The 20363-nt window shown below is 47.5% G+C and overlaps 1 protein-coding gene across 1 annotated transcript; it reads right to left on the reverse strand.

Annotated features, from left to right (window-relative positions):
- Window positions 1-818: 818 nt before the first annotated feature.
- On the reverse strand, window positions 819-18994 carry IFNAR1 (interferon alpha and beta receptor subunit 1). Its single transcript, XM_032101249.1, has 11 exons — window positions 18665-18994; window positions 14655-14775; window positions 13135-13319; window positions 11653-11810; window positions 10301-10448; window positions 9079-9193; window positions 7810-8009; window positions 6372-6526; window positions 5400-5553; window positions 3813-3967; window positions 819-2715 (listed from the first exon to the last, which is right to left on the reverse strand). The coding sequence occupies exons 1-11, from the start codon at window positions 18861-18863 to the stop codon at window positions 2488-2490; spliced, it is 1818 nt and encodes a 605-aa protein (XP_031957140.1). The 5' UTR covers window positions 18864-18994; the 3' UTR covers window positions 819-2487.
- Between the last annotated feature and the right edge of the window lie 1369 nt (window positions 18995-20363).

Genomic DNA, 20363 nt, shown 5'->3' on the forward strand with positions numbered 1-20363 from the left:
GCAAAGAGAGCCCAGAGCTGAGGCATCACTTAGGCTGGGAAAGAGCTCCGAGCTCATCTTGTCGGGAATATTTTGAACAAGGAAAAGGAAATCATCTCCAGGGCCACATTCCTCAGAAAGACCTTGGAACTGAACAAACCCATTTCAACAAAGTTCCTTTATATTCCGTGATAAACAGTTCTGTGAACTGGACAATCTCGGTCAAATCCTTTTTCCAGTATTTCTGGATACATCTGAAAAATCAGAGTGACGCTGACTTGGGTATCGAGGACCTTAATTTTCCGGTTTAAATAGGAGTTATTAAAATATTCATTAAATATTATTATTAAAATATTCATATTAGATATTTAAATACCCATTGAATCAAGGAGCTTTTCCATCTCACAGTTCTGGTTTTGCTCCTTCTGGCCGCACTGGGAAGAGCTGATACAAGATTTTCTACAAGCCCACTTAGAGCAAAAAATACAATAATAATAACAACAAGAAATATCCATTCATTAGCATCTATGTGGTTCTGCATTCCAGAGGAAAATGTGGATTGCCTGTGAATTATCCTGCTTCTTTCAGGAACATTCACTGGGTGCTTTGATTCAAAGCTGGCAGAGAAATCCTTCCCATGAATTAACTTTTGTCCAAATCATGCCCCCCCTCCCAAGACAGCCTTCATTCAATTTGCAGGCGATATAATTTATATGTGATATTCCATGATATCCCTCACATTGGGTTTTTCAGGAAGGACAACAACTCCTGGAAACTTCCCAAACATCCACAGGGCAGCTTCCATGCCACTACCCCAAAAACACACAGAACCAAGAAGGGAAAAGAAGCAAATGTGCAAAATTTATTATGTTCTTCAATGAACATAAATAAACACAGTAAATTTATAAAATTAGGTAACTTCTTCAAAATTATAAAAAAAAAAGGATATATCAACATCAAGAGTTCCTTGTTAGAACAAACAACAAGAGCCCATGGGATGCTCAAACACAGCTGATTCCAAAGCAGTTTCTTCATAAAAATATAAGGTAGCTTAAAAAAATGACTCTGGAAGACAGCGGAGTCAGTATGGGAAATAAGGAATATGGAAACTGAAATGTTGCTGCAGCACATCCTGATCATTTGTCCAAAGAAAAGTCTGTTGGCAAGACAGGACTAAGCTGGGAAAGCTTTGAGTGCCAAGCTCATCCCTCTGCTAAAGGCATTTCCTGAATTCCACGTGGGTCCTGCTAATTCCAGAAAGAGTTTGGAGAGATCTTAAAGCTCATCCCATTCCACCCTTGCCAGGGACAGGACACCTTCCACTCTTGTCCCAGGTGGCTCCAAGCCCCAATGTCCAGCCTGGCCTTGGACATTCCAGGGATGGGGAGTGAGATACAGAACAAGCACTGGGAGCATCCCCAGCCACATCCATGAGGAATGGCACCAGGAATCCCGTGAGGAATCTGAGCCTCCTCACTGCTGCTCCTCTTGCTCCCTTGGCACCTTTAGCTCTGGGCCTGCTGAGCCAAGCACTGCCCAGGGGCTGGAAGTGTGACAACTCCACAGGATTGTGTCCAGCATGGATTTCTCTGGCTGTGTAAACACTGTGGGAGTAACTCCACACAAAGCTCAGACGGAAGCAGCTCTGCTGGAACAGGAGGGGTTTGCTCAGCTCATCGGCTTCAAGTACAGGAAGTGCCCAAAGCTGCTCCTGCTGCACAAGGGCGGCCCTGGCTGGGGTGGGGACACCGGGGCCATTCCCACCCCAGGGTCAGGAGCTCCCCCCGGCTTCCAGGGCAGCTCTGGAAACCCAAACACAGCGATCCCAAAGGCCACAGTGTCCCCCTCAGGATCCCAAAGGCCACAGTGCCCCGCTGGGGATCCCAAAGGCCACAGTGTCCCCCTCAGGATCCCAAAGGCCACAGTGTCCCCCTCAGGATCCCAAAGGCCACAGTGCCCCGCTGGGGATCCCAAAGGCCACAGTGTCCCCCTCAGGATCCCAAAGGCCACAGTGCCCCGCTGGGGATCCCAAAGGCCACAGTGTCCCCCTCAGGATCCCAAAAGTCACAGTGTCCCCCTCAGGATCCCAAAGGCCACAGTGTCCCCCTCAGGATCCCAAAGGCCACAGTGCCCCACTGGGGATCCCAAAGGCCACAGTGTCCCCCTCAGGATCCCAAAGGTCACAGTGTCCCCCTCAGGATCCCAAAGGCCACAGTGCCCCGCTGGGGATCCCAAAGGCCACAGTGTCCCCCTCAGGATCCCAAAGGCCACAGTGTCCCCCTCAGGATCCCAAAAGTCACAGTGTCCCCCTCGGGATCCCAAAAGTCACAGTGCCCCCCTCGGGATCCCAAAGGCCACAGTGTCCCCCTCAGGATCCCAAAAGTCACAGTGTCCCCCTCAGGATCCCAAAGGTCACAGTGTCCCCCTCGGGCTGGGGCTGGCATTGTAAAGAGGATTGAAGTGTGTGTGAAGTTGCCAGTCCCACAGATGTGTTTTGTCTTCCCAAAGTTACACCATTTCCTTTTCCAGTGTTTCTTTGGATCCTTTGCTCCCGGAAGTGTTGTCATCGTTGGAATAATTCCCTGAGTCTCGACTGCTCTGTTTGGAATGGTTGTAGTCTGTAAAATCTATTTGATTGCCCTCTTCTGTGATCATGGATTCAATCACACAGCAACTTTCCACTGCTTCCTCTGCAGTGGACAGGTAAGGGCTGCTGAAAAGTTGTGCTCCAAACCCCTGAGGAGAGAAGCAGAAGGGGAGGAGGTGAACATTCATAAATAATAATGATATACTGATTTAAGTAATTAAATATTAATTCTGCTTAACACCGCAGTCACACAGATCTGATTTATCAGATTCTTCCCTGGGAGGGTGGGCAGGCCCTGGCACAGGGTGCCCAGAGCAGCTGGGGCTGCCCCTGGATCCCTGGCAGTGCCCAAGGCCAGGCTGGACATTGGGGCTTGGAGCAGCCTGGGACAGTGGGAGGTGTCCCTGCCCATGGCAGGGGTGGCACTGGGTGGGCTCTGAGGTCCCTCCAACCCAGACCAGTCTGGGATTCCACGCCCATGCTGAGCACCCTCGTGTGGTTTTCTACCCCTAACACACCACTTTTTTCCCTAAATTCACCAACTCAAAATTAGGGATCCTGTAGGATAAAGTTTAGTTCACAGGATCCCTGAGGCTGGAAAAGCCCTCCCAGCCCAGCCAGGCCCAGCTGTGCCCCATGCCCACCTTGTCCCCAGCCCAGAGCACTGAGTGCCACCTCCAGCCCTTCCTGGGACACCTCCAGGGATGGGCACTCCAAACCTCCCTGGGCAGCCCCTGCCAAGGCCTGACCTCCCTTTCCATGGGGAAATTCCTGCTGCTGCCCACCCTGAGCCTGCCCTGGCCCAGCCTGAGGCCGTTCCCTCTCCTCCTGTCCCTGTTCCCTGGCAGCAGATCCCAGCTCCCACCTGCATCCACAGAATCCAACACTAAAGGGTGACTCCATTTTATCTCAACCCTTTTCCTGCTCTCACAGCTGCCAGTCACCACAGAATTGCAACATTTCATGGATTAGAGCCTGAAGAGGCCACACAAGGACTAAAGGAACTTCCAGGTTTAGAGATTTCAAGACACACCTGAGTGTTGCCCTGTTCATTCTAGAACCTCCTAAGCACCACCTGTGCCAAGCTGGAAACTGGACAAAGGTCTGGAGACCACTGTCAGAACCTCTACAATGACCTCTGGCTGACCCACAAGACCACAGGATGACAGGTAAACATTTTCCCATGATATTTAAAGTTAATCTTCCTAAAAAGAAGCTGTTTAATGAGTGAGAAGTCCGAGCTCACCTCGATGTTCAGGGGGGGCTGGCAGGAGGGGAAGAACACGTATTTGATTTTGCTGTAGGCTTGGTAGAGCACAAAAACAAGAGGGGTGGCCACCAGCAAGACAACCAGCAGGGCACCCATGAAAATTCCAAAAATGATCAGAGGTAAAGATGTACCTAAAATTGGGAATAAAAACCGTTCAGTTGAGGTATTCAGAACCAGCAGAAATTAAAGCACAGCTCCAAATGTGCTGCAGAATTTATCAAATGATTCAGCATTTCCACATCACCCACCCACGGGCACCAGGGGAAACTGATGTTGAGATCAGCATCATCTGAGATAATTTTGCTTAAAGAAGCCACAAAATTCTTTCCAATACAAGAACACAGAACCAACAAGGTGGGAAGAGACCTCCAAGATGATCCAGTCCCACCATCACCCCAGCACCACCAGCTGGGGGTGTTCAGCTGGACAAGAGAAGGCTCCAGGGAGAGCTCAGAGCCCCTTGCAGGGCCTAAAGGGGCTCCAGGAGAGCTGCAGAGGGACTGGGGACAAGGCATGGAGGGCCAGGAGCCAGGGAATGGCTTCCCAGTGCCAGAGGGCAGGGCTGGATGGGAGATTGGGCAGGAATTGTTCCCTGGGAGGGTGGGCAGGCCCTGGCACAGGGTGCCCAGAGCAGCTGGGGCTGCCCCTGGATCCCTGGCAGTGCCCAAGGCCAGGCTGGACATTGGGGCTGGGACCAGCCTGGGACAGTGGGAGGTGTCCCTGCCATAGCAGGGGTGGGAATTAAATGATCTTTAAGGTCCTTCCCACACAAACCATTCCATGGTTCCATGAATATCTCAACAAACTGAAGGGAGGTTGGTGATGCTAAGATTACCAGACACCAGCAGCCACTTCCCAAGCAGCCCAAAGGAGATAATCAGGTCTTATTTTATGATCAAAGAATGGAAGATTTTTACATTGGGATATAAAAACATGGGAAAGACAGGGCATGGTCTGTCTTGAAGGCACTGCTTGGGGTTTAAAGAGATTCATTGAAATAGTAGGATGAGGGGAAGAGTAAACCTAGTAAAACAAAGTATTTATCTTATTCAGGTAAAAAGTAGCATTTGGTTGTTTTTAGGCTTGATATGACCCAGTAGTGAGGACCACAATATAAATGGATCCTAAATGTGAGCCAGGCATTGCTGTTACTACATTTTCTTAGCTTTAAGGCAGTTTGGAGAGTCAGAAGTTTTCCTAGTGTTAATAAATCTTATGTGGCCAATTACCCTCACCACAGACCTTGTTCCTCTGTTCTGAGTGCATCCACTCTCACTTCCACCAAGGTGAGCTTTCAGCCCTAACAAATCTGATTTATCTCCTCCTTCTTCAGCACAGGAGATTTCCAGAAGGATTAAGACAGTTTCAAGGATAAAATACCCCTGAAAATGTGGAGTTTAGTGATTCCCTGCTCCCTCCCAAGATAAAGGACTGGGAAGTGAAGCTCCCTGCCCAGCGAGGTGCTCCCAGTGCTGCCAGGAGTTTTGAGCTGTGGGATCTCCAGTGAAGGGGCAACAATTGCACTTCCAGAGGGGGAACAATTAATTGCCTGGCTCTGCCCACCTGCAGGGGTCTGGATGCATTCCTGCTGGCTGTAGGCACTGCTTTTGTTGTAAGGCTTTGAGACGGCCTGGACTTTGACACAGTACAGTGTGGAGGGGGAGAGGCCAGGGACTGTGGCTATGGTCTGCTTCACCTCCTTCTGCTTCACCTCCTCCTGGGAAAAGGGGAAAAAGGAGGGATGAGATCACGTGGACAGCACAGGAATCTCTCAAAACAGGTGAGAATGGCAGCCTCTGATGGAGAAGGAATTCTGTGAAATGTCAGACACTGCTGCAAGCCCAGAAACAGCAGGGCTCATCCAGTCCCACCACCACCACCCCAAGGGCTCCATCCAGATGCCTCTGGAACACTTCCAGAGCCTCCACCACCTCCCTGGGCACTCAGATTAAATTAAATAAACAAACCATCCCCTCAGCTCCTAAGCAAAATTCAGGAAACACTTCCTGGGCAAGAACCAAGTGCTTCCTCCACTCTGAAATGTCACCATTCCAAGTTTCCAGGAAACCCCTTCCTGCTGCAGTTTGTTTCCTTCTCTTCTTCCCCCCTTCTACCAATTACTGTGAAACATTTTACCCTAAGAAGTACTTAAAGAACGTGGAAAGATCCATTAAAATGTGAGCTAAAAGCATGCAGGGCTTCAGTGTTTGATGAGCTTTTTCCACCACACTGCACACAGCCACATCCACGTAAACAGAGGTTTTAACCTATCACTGGCAGATAAAAATCACACTGATCAGACTTCTAAAAGAGTTACATTAAAATCTCAACCACTGGGAGATAAAAGTCACAGTGATCAGCTTTTGATAGAATCTTTCATTCAAAAAACCCAATAAATGGACTTTTGTTGAGACTGATACACCACAAATGTGCTTCTTTTGGAAAGGAGAGACTCTTAAGGAGAGACTCTGTCTTAGGGAGAGCTGAAACTCAGGATTTAAGTCAGAATCAATTTTGTATTTAATTAGTTCATACCTCCTCATTTGAGATGTTCTTCCAGTACAGGATCCTGTAGGACAAGTCATAATGGCCATTCATGACTTCATTCTCAGCTCCTCCTGGAGGAGAAATAAGGATGTGGAGCAAAGTGTCACTGAGGTCCAGCCTTACACCAGGGGGGCCAATTCCATCTGAAAACAACAAACAAAAAAAAATTTACAATCCAACGGAAAAAATACAACTAAAAATATTGCATCAAATACTGTCAGTGAAATCCATGACAGATTTTAAGAAACACAAGTTTAAAGCCAAATTTCATTATTTTATTCAGAATATCAAGTCCTGAGAAATATTTCAATTATTTTCACTGTTACCTTACAAAAGAATTATTTCATTATTAAGATTTTTTTACAGGAGAGATGATATATGGAATAACTATTGATTCCAACCTCAGGAAGTGGAATATGACCCCACATAACACAGCAACATTTGTTGATGCTTATGATGGATAATTGCAGGAAGTAAAACATTTTAGTAAAGTGATATTTCTCAAAAGAACAAAAAAGGGCAAAGCTAAAAACTACAAACTAAGAGATAAAAACTAAAAATTGTTATAATTTCCCTTTGGAGACAGTTACAGATTTTTGACTTAATGTCACTATCATTGAAAAGTGGTTTTTCCTGGGCTCTCCAGGGTTGTGTGTCCACATGACAGAGTCAGCAGGGGCTGGAGCCCCAGGAGCGGCTGAGGGAGCTGGGAAAGGGGCTCAGGCTGGAGCAAAGGAGGCTCAGGGGGGACCTTGTGGCTCTGCACAAGTCCCTGACAGGAGGGGGCAGCCGGGGGGGTCGGGCTCTGCTGCCAGGGAACAGGGACAGGAGGAGAGGGAACGGCCTCAGGCTGGGCCAGGGCAGGCTCAGGGTGGACAGCAGCAGGAATTTCCCCATGGAAAGGGAGCTCAGGCCTTGGCAGGGGCTGCCCAGGGAGGTGTGGAGTGCCCATCCCTGGAGGTGTCCCAGGAAGGGCTGGAGGTGGCACTCAGTGCTCTGGGCTGGGGACAAGGTGGGCATGGGGCACAGCTGGGCCTGGCTGGGCTGGGAGGGCTTTTCCAGCCTCAGGGATCCCGGGATCCTGTTTGTGGTGGAAGAGACCTCAAAGCCCATCCAAGGGCAGGGACACCTCCCACTGTCCCAGGCTGCTCCAAGCCCCAATGTCCAGCCTGGCCTTGGGCACTGCCAGGGATCCAGGGGCAGCCCCAGCTGCTCTGGGCACCCTGTGCCAGGGCCTGCCCACCCTGCCAGGGAACAATTCCTGCCCAATCTCCCATCCAGCCCTGCCCTCTGGCACTGGGAAGCCATTCCCTGGCTCCTGGCCCTCCAGCCCTTGTGAAATCCCCTCTCCAGTCTCTTGTCAGCTCACACAGACATTTGGCACAAGTTTGCTGAGGAATGAACATTGAAGGAAACAATTCCTTACTTGTTTTCAGAGGATCTACTTTAACATCTCTGGAGAAACAGGATTTGTTGTGTCCCTCCCTGGCCTGCACTCGCAGATAATAAAATCCAGTGGTGGTGATGATGGAGGTGAAGTTGCACCAGGTGCTGCTGATGTTCTCACACCCGGGGACACTGAGCCACTTGCCTGAGTAATCCTCATTGAGGTCCTTCATGAACCCACTGCAGGAGAGAATTCCAGAGTTTTGATGTGAGGTCCTTGAACCTCTAAAGAAAATCATGTTTGCTTGTGCTACACTTGGCTCAGTTGTGGGGGGGGAAAAAAAAAGCCTCTATTAATAAAAAGAATCATTTTAATATGAGACATTTCTGAGTGGAACAATGGAGATAAAAGGGCCAAGAAATACAAATCAGGGCTTTAACCAAGCCTCAGCAGAGAAAATGACATGTGGGGTGGACAAGTTCTGAAAATCCAAATGAAAAGTTCTCACGTAGCTCCGTGCAGTCCATTATTTCCTGCCATGCCAAAAGAATTCCCAAGGAATGCCAGGGGGATCCCTCCTCTTCAGTTAGGTGCTGGCCACAATATTTATGCAACAGCTGGAGATTGAGACATAGGTTTATAGAACTGCATCTTCATGGGATTTTTTGGATGTGATTCAATGGGTTTTTATGGGATATGATGGGGGTTTTATGGCATTCCTTGTTTTTTTGATGTAGTATGATTTTTTTTAGGTGATTTTCTTTATGTGATACAGGGGCTTTTTCTGTGATATGATGGGGTTTGATGTGATACAGAGGTTATTTCACACGACATGGTGAGGTTTTTATATGGCTTGATGGAGTTTTTATGCGCTACAACATTTTTAAATGTGATTCAATGTGTTATTGATGTGCTACCTTGGGTTTTCTCCCCTATTTGGGTCTTCCCAGAAGAAATCCAAGCTGTTGACAACTGAAACCTCCAACACCTGCATTTTTACTCCCTTTTACTCATCTAATTTCTTCACATTCAAACAGCCACAGAGCGATTCAAGTTTCCCAGGTTTAAAAATGTTACTGAGCATTTAGGATTCCCTCCCATCAGGTGTTTCACACTCCCAAAAGCAGCCCAGTCCCCTGAAATTCCAGGATCAGATGTTACATGGAATTCTTTTAACAGCCACATGAGCCATTACTGTTCCAGTTAACACACGAAGCCACCAAATACTAAATTTTAACTCCTAGGAAATATTTGCAAAATGCAAGAAATGGGATTTAAAATGGCAGAGATGGGAATGGCTGAACTCACAAGAGGTACTGGACGTTGTAGCTCCCCTGTTGTCTGCCCTGCTTATTCCAGAGTAGGTGGAATTTCATGTTCAAAGCCAGGACACTCAGGTTGGTTGCACACAGAAGGTCATTCACTGCCCAGGGGGAAAAGGAAACCCAGAATTACCAAAAAACTTCCTATTATGGACAGAGAATGGACATTTCTCATGTTAATAATGAAAATACAAACATTATTCATGATAAAGATATCACAGCCTGTGACTTGCAACGTAAAGCATCATATTAAGCCTTTAATTAAAAACCCAGCTAAAAATCAATTCAGAAAAAAATTGAAGTACACAAATGTTGAGAGGAGCAGAAATAAACTGGTTTGGGAACAACATAAGCAGAAAAATGTATAAAATGCACATCTGTATTTATTACATGTTCTAATTACTTCATTTTCAGTATTTTATTAAAATATGAATGTATCAATTATTTTACTATTTTATTAAAACAATTTAAACTTGCATGTATAAGTTATTGTCATATTTTATTAAAATACACATGTATTAATGATTTTAGTATTTCAAAAATTCAAAAATTCAAAAACACGTATTATTTTAACATTTTTAAAAACACAGATGTGTATTCATTAATGTCTTTTATGTATAAAGTAATTTTCATTTACCATCAATTACTTACATTTTGATGTACCATCAACTAATTATGATGTACCACCCTGTCCAACCTAATATTTGACTTTCCACCGTTATTTTTTCCTAAAATAAGCATCTAAAAGCACATAAGCAAATTTAATTTTACACCACAAGGTGGCAAACCGCCCCCTCAAAGCCTTTCCTCTGCCGCTGTAACAATCAATCCACCAAGGATTATGTAAAACCGGTATTTTTTTAAGCTCAGCTCAACTTTCTAGGCATTCACTGAGTGCCAAGTATCTCGAAGGCTTTTGTTTTGCTTTTCCTCCTGATTCAGTCACTGATTCAAAAACAGTTTTCCAAAACACAGAAAGCAGTTTTCATTTTCACATTACAAAGTCAGGGCAAAAAAGCTTTTTGTACAATTAAAAACCCTACCTTTGACCTATTTTGTGTTGATTGAGAAGGGTAAATGTATATATCTTTTTATACCAAAATGAGGAGGAATTTGGCCCTTCTGCCTGTTTTGTTGCTTCAGAACAACTCACTCTCTGCCAGTTTAATCTGAGCCATCATTTGCAGATAAACTGATTTCCTGGGTACCTTTCTGGGTGGTTTTCACACAGCTGATGGGGCTGAAGAAGCCTTCCTTTGCCTCCATGGGGAGATTTGCTTGAACTTTGAAGCAATAGGTGGTGTCTGGGGCAAGGTCATCAATGGTGTCAACAGGGAAAATATTTTTACTCTGCAGCTGGAAGAAACAACCACAAAGAGCCTGTGAGGGGAACTGTGCTTCCCCAGGGAGATATGTAAATTGTCATTTTGCAGGGTTTCAGCCCATTTATATAATATCCCACCTGAAAAGGTAACATGGAGAAAGCAGGGCAATGTTTGAGCTGGAGAAATCCCACAGGGAAGTTTCCAGTTTAGCCAGTGACTGAGAGGAAGGAACATTTCGGGCTCCTTTGCCATGGAAGTGGGGAGGGATTTGGCACGACCAGGAATTCACCCCCAGATATTCCAAAGTGAACCCCGCATTCCCATCCCTGAGTCACCCAAACACTCCCCTCTCCTCTGCCACCTCCCTGCTTTTTGTTTCCCAGACTTTACATGACTTGTGGACCTTGTGCTCCTTTAATGTGTAATCCCAAAATCCCAGAGGTGGCAAGAGCTCTTCAGGATCACCCAGTGCCACCCCAGCAGCACCAGCAGCACCCCAAAGCCTGTCCCCAAGGGCCACATCCAGACTCCTCCTGAGCACTCCCAGAGACAGTGACTCCAGCACTCCCTGGGCAGCTCATCCCAAGGCCTCACCACTCTGGCAGGGAAAAATTGTTTCCAATCTCCACCCTGAGCCTCCCCTGGTGCCATTTGAGGCCATTTCCTCTCCCCCTGTCCCTGCCCCCTCCTGTCAGGGACTTGTGCAGAGCCACAAGGGCCCCCCTGAGCCTCCTTTGCTCCAGCCTGAGCCCCTTTCCCAGCTCCCTCAGCCGCTCCTGGGGCTCCAGCCCCTTCCCAGCTCCCTTCCCTGCCCTGGACACGCTCCAGCCCCTCCAGGTCCAGTCTGAAGTGATGATTTTGATCTGATCTCCAAAAAGAACACAGATTGCCCTTCAACTCCTACCCTAATTTAGCTGACACCCATTTCCCTAAAGAAGATAAAAAAGGAAGAGTTTCTCCCCTCTATTCACAGGAGAGCTCTGGGTGCTCTGCAGGACACACATAGTGCCTACGAAACCAGATCACAATGACAACACCTCAAAAAAAAATCCCTGGATCAGGGTAATCCCAGTAAAACAATCATACAGTAAGAACAAAATCACCCCACCAAAAAAAAACCCCACAGGAGCAGTTACACAGTGACAGAACCAAACAATTCCATTTCAGAGCATGATTTAAAGTCCATCTCTGACAGTTCTGTTAAGGTTAAATAACAAAAAAAGAAGGGCTCATACCTGAGCATGTGATGAGTTTTCCCAGAAGACCAGGTTATATTTAAAACTTAGATCATTGATCCATATTTTTTTCATCTGATTTGCTTCTGGAGGAGAAACCTTAATTTTTATGGCTCCATTTGTGGACTGCAATTCCAGTCCTGGTGGACCAATCTGAGCTGCAAATATGGAAGGAAAAAAAGAAGTTAAACATGTCTACCTGGAGAAAATACACCCCAAAAGCAGTTTACAATAATAAACCTGAAATACTTGCCTATGGTATCTTATTTTTAATTCTTTTGTATGATCACCTACACCATCTTAAGTTTTCATGACTCTCAGGCAGTTTCAAATAGAAATTTAACCTAACAACCAACTACCATCACCCGGTTGTAAAAGCAGGTAAAATGAAATATTACCAGCAAATGTTTAAAAAAAAAAAATCAGCATAAATCATTCTTAAACCTGCAAGGCAAGAAACTTAGCTCAGTCCAATAAGTCCAACATCAAAGGAGGGCTTCAGGGCCACACTGGAACCACTGAAAAGTCACAAACTTCCAGAGAAAAGGTTCTTGGAGCAACCTGGGATAGTGGAAGATGTCCCTGCCCATGGCAGGGGGTGGAATGGGATGAGCTTTAAGGTCCCTCCCAGTCCAGACCAGTTTGGGATTCCACAAAAATCGACTGTCAAAAAGGATTTTTCCAAGAAATAATCTGGGAAAATACAGAGTGACTGGAAATTCAGTCAGGAAACCAGCACCACTTGGAATAGACTTCCCTTTCCAAAAAGACAGAATTGTAACATTCCATGACCTGCAGATGCCTGGTGTTATATTCCTGTTGGGAAAACCACCCTGTCCTGCTGTCACCAGCAGTGGAAACCACACATGGTTTTTCCACAATCCCTAATTCCAGAAGGTTTGGGTTGGGAGGGACCTCAAAGCCCATCCAGTGCCAGCCCTGCCATGGCAGGGACACCTCCCACTGTCCCAGGCTGCTCCCAGCCCCAATGTCCAGCCTGGCCTTGGGCACTGCCAGGGATCCAGGGGCAGCCCCAGCTGCTCTGGGCACCCTGTGCCAGGGCCTGCCCACCCTCCCAGGGAACAATTCCTGCCCAATCTCCCATCCAGCCCTGCCCTCTGGCACTGGGAAGCCATTCCCTGGCTCCTGGCCCTCCATGCCTTGTCCCCAGTCCCTCTGCAGCTCTCCTGGAGCCCCTTTAGGCCCTGCAAGGGGCTCTGAGCTCTCCCTGGAGCTTCTCCTCTCCAGGTGAGCACCCCCAGCTCTCCCAGCCTGGCTCCAGAGCAGAGGGGCTCCAGCCCTGGAGCAGCTCCGTGGCCTCCTCTGGGCTCTCTCCAGCAGCTCCCCGTGCTCCTGATGCTGTTCCCCAGGGCTGGAGCAGCTCTGCGGGTGGGGTCTCAGCTGGGCACAGGGGCACAGGGGCAGAATGCCCCCCTCAGGTGCTAAAGGAACCCAAGTGCTCCACAAGCCCCGAGCTCGTACCGATGAGATCCGGCACCATCTCCAGGACCCCGGACCAGGCAGACACCGCGTGCCCCGCCCGGGCCCTCACACGCACGTAGTGGGCATCGTAGTACTCCGAGATGGCCGAGGAGATGTCACACTCCGTGCCAGCCACAGCCTGGCACCCCGGCAGCTCCCGCCAGCCCCTGTCCTTGAGCTCCGACCTGCAGGACACAGAACAGCCCCAGGATAAACCCAACCCGCAGTTAAACCCCTGAGATTACTCTTCCTTTCTTGTTAACTTTAATAAACATCAGCCCTTTCCAGGCTGCTCTAGCACCAGCACCAGTGCAATCAGTGTTATCTCCTTAAAAATTATCCTGCAACTGCCAAAATGCAGAATTACATCCTCACTATCATCACATTTCCTAGTCTGGCAAAGGTTTTATAGTTCATTGGAAGAAATTTTAAAGTCTTGACAGAAGTGGTTAAAGGAGCATAAAACCAGCAAAAACCCACAACTTCCAACATGAGCCAGGAATGCAAATTAAGGGAATAAATAAAACCACAGAGGCGAGAAGTGGAGTTCAGCAACAATCAGGTTTTCAGCAGCTCTTTTTTTAATTAACACACATCCACACCTCAGTAAAGAAAGAGATTTATACAGACATTTAAAATGTCCTGACCAAAAAAAGGAGGCACAGACGTGAAGCAGTAATTGTTTATTCTCAACTGCTACCTTGTCTTTCAGACCAGTCTTACTCTTTTAAAAGTAAATCTATCTTCAAAGCAGCTGTTCTCACCTATGTATTGGAAAAGAAGAGCTATTTTTTAAAAATCCAAAATCCCAGAATCCCAGAATGGTTTGGGTTGGGAAGGACCTTAAAGCCCATCCTGTTCCACCCCTGCCATGGGCAGGGACACCTTCCACTGTCCCAGATGGCTCAGAATTTCAGCAATTTTACCTCAGAAATGCTCTTCAATATTTACTTGTCAGGGAGGTGCCACAAAACGTCTGTGCTAATGTGTGCAAAAGGATTGGGGTATGAAGCAACTGAAGAAAAGCACAGAAAGCTTTTAAAACAAAACTTCAGTCGTGTCATCTGGGGATTAAACTTGCTGCTGAGAAATGTGGGTGAACAAACACTGGCAAATGAGTTAAAAGTTACACTGAAAATTTCTTCAAATCCTCTGTGTGTGGCCACAGTTAAAAAAAACCCAAAACAACAAACCAGAGAATAAATAAATCTACATTCCATTTGTAGGTGTGCCAATAAATCTTCTGAAAGAACCCTTCTGGTAATTAAGCATTACCAGCAAGCTCTGTATTTATCACTGCCTTTATCACACAGGGAACAACCTGACTTCTCACAGGAATGAGACAAACTCAGGCCAGCACCAGGAGCCCACTCCACTCCAAGACTGCATCTTCCCAGCCTCCCCCTCCTGGCTTCCCAAAGGCCCTGGAAGCTGCAGGGGGAAGCAGCACAGCAGTACTGGAAGTGCTCAGGTACACAGAGAGGGCTCAGACGTTCCTGGCTCCGAGCAAAGGCACTCACAGCTGGAATTCTGCTGAAAAGGTCACATTGGGATCATTGCCAGTGTAATCCCAGCTCAGAGTGAAATTGGTGTTCACAGCACAGACCCGGACATTCTCTGGGCTCTGCAGGCTGCTCTGGCCTAGGAGAAACAACAAAGTTGATAAATTAAGTAAAACATTACGATAAAAAGCAAATAAAATATTAATATGAAATTAAAATAAGATTTTTAATGAAATTTAAAATAAAATAAAACAGTATCTATGTAATATGTAATGTATAATATGTAATGTATAATATACAATGTATAATATGTAATGTATAATATGTATATAATATAATTAAATATAATACATATAATAATAATATATAATAATATATAATAATACAATATTATATTATATTGTATATAATATACAATATATAATATAATAAAAACTAAAACAGAATAAAACTAAACTTTTAGATAGAATAAAATAAAATAATTAAAAAGTAAAAAATAAAGCAGATATAAAAATAGAAAATAAAACAAAAATGAATAAGAATAAAAATAACATCAAAATACATAAAAAGTAAAATATGATAAAAATGAAATTATATATTAAAATAAAAATTTAAGATATAATCAAAATTAAAATAAAATGCAGTCAAATTTAAATAAAATAAAATACACATAAATAGAATCAAAATTAAAATAAAATACAAATAAAATTTTTAAAAATGTAAAAATAAAAAATAAAAAAAATTAAAATAAAAAAATATAATACACCTCTTGGCTTTGACTTTCTATTTTATCTGTTGTGTGTTATTAATTACTTCCCAGTGGTTACCATTTCCAAACCATATCTGAAACCCCTGAAATTGCTGTTTGATATCAATCTGAGATTTGATTGTGTTAAGAAGAAATCAGAACCAATAAATCCTATTTCAGCTGGGCAGCCAAAGGCTCTTTGGACAGTAATGGCTTATCCTGAACCTGACTTTGGGAGAGGCTCTTCATCACAAATGCTGTTCCTTATTCTACACAAGTTCTCTTTCTACAAAGGGAACGTGTGGAAAACAAACAGACTGAATTCTGCAAAACCCTTTTGGCAAATTAAGTGGGATCCACAGGCTGCAGATTTTGGGAAATAACTCCTGAAAGCACAAAAAACATGAAAGCCAAATAATTCAATAAAACCTTGTGGCTCCCACTGCAGAATTTATTCCCACAAGGCAGGAATTTGTTGCTCTTCAGACAAAGATAAACCCTGAGAATGCCAAAGGATATTTGCTCAGAAAATAAGAAAACAAAGGATAAAACAGATTTTTCCCTCAGATATTTATTCAACAGATGGCCACAATTCAGCCAAAAAGTTTGACAACAAGGGCCCCAAAGACTCCAACTGATAAAAACCTACTAGGTTTCAATGATTATAGTATTTTTGTTTGCCTTAGGTAGAAATTCAAATAATCAGATTACCTTTCCCACCTTTACAAATGAAGCCTTACAATATTCCTTGTTAGACCTCAGCAGGTCTAGCAGATGGGAAAAGGGAGGTGTGGGAGCAGGAAGAAAATCCTGTTGGGATCCATGTTCTCAGCAGAGATTTTCTCCCCAGTTCCAAGAACAGGGTGATAGAACAAACCCAGTCCACGTTTTAAGCCAGGCCAGTATTTTGGAAAGCTGGGAAATACCCCGGGAAAGGCAAATATCTGCTCTGGATACAAATAATGTTATAATACAATGTTTTAATTACAATATGGCACTGGGAGAAGCTACAGTAATCCAGTCCTGGAGTAGGACCACATACAGTGAGTCAAATCCCAGAACCCCAGAAGGGTTGGGTTGGAAGGGACCTCAGAGCCCCTCCAGTGCCACCCCTGCCATGGCAGGGACACCTCCCACTGTCCCAGGCTGCTCCCAGCCCCAATGTCCAGCCTGGCCTTGGGCACTGCCAGGGATCCAGGGGCAGCCCCAGCTGCTCTGGGCACCCTGTGCCAGGGCCTGCCCACCCTCCCAGGGAACAATTCCTGCCCAAAATCCCATCTAGGATATGCCCTTGTGTAGAAGTTTTATTTTTTCCAGCTCTCATATTTTAACCTTCCTCTCTTTGCCCTGCACATTTCCCTGTTCAATTCCACTGCACTTGTTTCCTGGAGTACTGATCCAGTTTTTCAGGATCCTTCTTGATCCTTCCCACTACAGAAACAAATATGTGATCCAGCCATCCATCCTTTCACATATTTCCCTATTTCCAGTGAGTTTTGTGCTTGCTTCCCTAAATTAATTTTAAAAATCAGTAATTTCCCAATGAACAGCTATGCAGGGAGAAAGGGGCAAACTCAGTGATGTTTAATTAGCAGAGAAATGGTGTGATTTAGGTAGTAACTCGATATGCAAAGAAAAACCTAAAAATCAATACTTCTTCCTGGCTTATTTTATTAAAGATTAAAAGCCAAATTGCTTTAAAACTAATTGCTGTTTGTACACTTAAGCATGGTGACACTTTGGTTCTGAGAAACCATTATAAGAGATTAGACTTCTGTGGGAAGAAGAGATTAAAAACCAGAAATGCTTTTAGCACATCTGCCTATCTCCTTGCCCTGTCAAATTCCAATAAACTGAAACAAACCCCAAACTGTTCTAATACAGAAACATCACTATTGCATTTAACAGACTTTAACCGACACTGCCAATAAACGATGGTTGAAAATAACAATGATTATATAATAAAATCTATCGAACAGCAGAAGAAAGCAAGAAATGGCATCACAGCAAACCCCGCTATCAGGGGAAATCCCAGGAAGAGCACATGATGCTCGGTGCTTATGACATCCCTGCGTGCAGGAACCAATGGAAAATTGCAGTCAACATTTCAGCAGAAGGAGGAAGAGGAGGCCCTTTACATGCGACACCAGGAAAGGCTCTGGAGAACCCGGGAGAACTCAGAGCCAGAGCTTTATCCTGGAGCAGCAGCACGGGGAACAGCTGGGCTTGGCACAGGGGAAGGGGAGAGGTCACTGCAGCAGAGCAATTACTCCAAATTCCAGAGTTAGAATCACCCACTGGTTTGGGTTCGGATCTCAGAGCCCATCCAGACCAAGGCTGCTCCCAGCCCCAATGTCCAGCCTGGCCTTGGACACTGCCAGGGATCCAGGGGCAGCCCCAGCTGCTCTGGGCACCCTGTGCCAGGGCCTGCCCACCCTCCCAGGGAACAATTCCTGCCCAAAATCCCATCCAGCCCTGCCCTCTGGCAGTCTAAAACCACTGTCCTTCGTCCTGTCACTCTCTGCCTGTACAAATAGTCACTCTGCCCTCCTTTGTAACACTTCACAGCACTTCCTCTTTGAGCAAGAGGTTTTGGGCAAGAGTTGTTTTTTGCTGTGTAAGGACAAAAGACAAGGCACAAGCTCCTGCCCTGCGAGTCAAAACCCCCATCCTGCCATCCTGCCTCTCATTTCCTCATTTATCCTTTAGACTCTGCCAGACTGTGACTTCCAAGCAAAACAATGGGATTCCAAAGCTCTTTGTCCCACGCTGAAGTTGCAGCCGGTGTAATTCACCGGGAGCAAGTGGGACTGAGATGGAGGAGAGGGACTGTCCACAAGGCACGGAGAGACAGGACACAGGGAATGGCTTGAAGCTAAAGGGTAGCAGCGATGGATGGGATCTTGGGCAGGAATTGTTCCCTGGGAGAGTGGGCAGGCCCTGGCACAGGGTGCCCAGAGCAGCTGGGGCTGCCCCTGGATCCCTGGCAGTGCCCAAGGCCAGGCTGGACATTGGGGCTTGGAGCAGCCTGGGACAGTGGAAGGTGTCCCTGGCCATGGCAGGGGTGGCACTGGATGGGCTTTAAGGTGCTTCCAACCCAAGTCATTCTGTGATTCCAGGAAAACGCTGGAAACACGACAGATCCTCACCGACACCGCTATCCCGCCCCGCATCCCCGCCGAGCTCCGGCACCGCAGCGGGACCCGCGCCCCGCTCCACCCTCGGCCCCGGGGAGGGGGCCCCGCACCGGCCCCGCTCCCTGAGGGCTCCCGGGACCCACCTGCGCAGGGCAGCGGGGCCGCGACCAGCAGCAGAGGCAGCACCGCCGCCAGCCAGCGCCCGCCCGGCACCCACAGCCGCCGCTGCTCCGCCATCCATCTGCCCCGAAGCTCCTCCGTCCATCCCTCCCTGGGCTCCTCCGGCTCCGCCGCCGCTCCATCCCCGGGCTCCGCCGCCGCTCCATCCCCCGGCTCCGCCATCCAGGGCAGCGCTGCCGGAAGCTCCGCCGGCGGCGCCTGCGCAGGAGCGGCCCGGGCGCTGTGAGGGGTGGGCGCGGTCGGGGCTGTGCGGGCGCCCTGACGGCGGTGTAAAAGTGCTCTGAGGAGGGTGTAAAAGTGCTCTGAGGAGGGCCAGGGCTGTGTAAGGGCGGCGTAAGGGCGCCCTGAGGGCGTCGTCGGGACCCGCCCGCCCCTCCCGGAGCTGCCGCCCCAGGCGATGGGAGGTGTGGCAGTATCAGAATATGCCGAGTTCGAGGGACACGCGGGGATCACCGAGTGCACCTCCTACCCCTGCACAGCACTCGGCACACACACAGGGGCACGGAGATGCTCCGGGGATGGAGCCCTCTGGAGCCAGGCTGGGAGAGCTGGGGGTGCTCACCTGGAGAGGAGAAGGCTCCAGGGAGAGCTCAGAGCCCCTTGCAGGGCCTAAAGGGGCTCCAGGAGAGCTGCAGAGGGACTGGGAACAAGGCATGGAGGGCCAGGAGCCAGGGAATGGCTTCCCAGTGCCAGAGGGCAGGGCTGGATGGGAGATTGGGCAGGAATTGTTCCCTGGGAGGGTGGGCAGGCCCTGGCACAGGGTGCCCAGAGCAGCTGGGGCTGCCCCTGGATCCCTGGCAGTGCCCAAGGCCAGGCTGGACATTGGGGCTTGGAGCAGCCTGGGACAGTGGGAGGTGTCCCTGCCATGGCAGGGGTGACACTGGATGGGCTTTGAGGTCCTTTCCAACTCAAACGAGTCTGGATTCTGTGATTGTCTGGGAAGGGAGAAATCTCTGTTTGGCCACAGTTTCTCCATTTCCCAGATGCTTGGTTGAATGCTGCAGTGAACATTAAGTGCAGTGTGAATGTCACAGCCCCTGAATTGGGGCTTGGCCTCAGCTCCACTTTTGGCAACCACAAGTTCCAATCACAAGATTAGAGCTCCTCTTCTCTTTTTTTTGTTTCATGTTTTCCACAGGCCTGCCCGGCTGCAGGGCTTGGAGAGGTAAAGTCAGGTGTTCACCTTTCGCTTCCCACCCCCTCAAACACCAACTCGTCAGTGGGCAGGCCACAGAGGAGGATTTGAAACCTTGGTGGGCAAAGGTCTGTGCCCTCAACATCCTGGCTGTTATAAATATGGTAGGTTTTGCTTCTTAGGGAGAACACAGGCTTTCCAGACAGACTTCTGGATAAAAATGTTCCTGGCTGCTGCTGCCTCTTGTGCTATGAGGTGCTGCATGTACTCTGAGCACATCTGCTAATCCCAGGCTCCTAGAATCCCAGAATCCCAGGATGGGTGAGGGTGGAAGGGACCAGAGTGGGTCCCATCTGGTGCCAGCTCCCTGCTCCAGCATCATCCCAGAGCCCAGGGCCCAGGAGTGTGGATATTCTGGAATATCCCCAGGGAGGAGGCTCCAGCCCCTCTCTGGGCTCTGTTCCAGCCCGGGCCCTGCCCAGGGCAGCAGTTCTGCCTCCTGTGCAGGGCAATTGCCGGGCTCAGGC

This window comes from Corvus moneduloides, chromosome 2 (genome assembly GCF_009650955.1).
Source record: "Corvus moneduloides isolate bCorMon1 chromosome 2, bCorMon1.pri, whole genome shotgun sequence".
Lineage (NCBI taxonomy): Eukaryota > Metazoa > Chordata > Aves > Passeriformes > Corvidae > Corvus > Corvus moneduloides.

Coding starts and splice junctions, on each gene's coding strand:
- IFNAR1 (XM_032101249.1), bottom strand. CDS start 18,863: ATGGCGGAGCCGGGGGATGGAGCGGCGGCGGAGCCCGGGGATGGAGCG. Junction 8,010..9,078: donor TACAACGTCCAGTACCTCTT/GTGAGTTCAGCC, acceptor TCTCTCCTGCAG/TGGGTTCATGAAGGACCTCA. Junction 5,554..6,371: donor AGAACATCTCAAATGAGGAG/GTATGAACTAAT, acceptor CCCTTTTCCCAG/GAGGAGGTGAAGCAGAAGGA.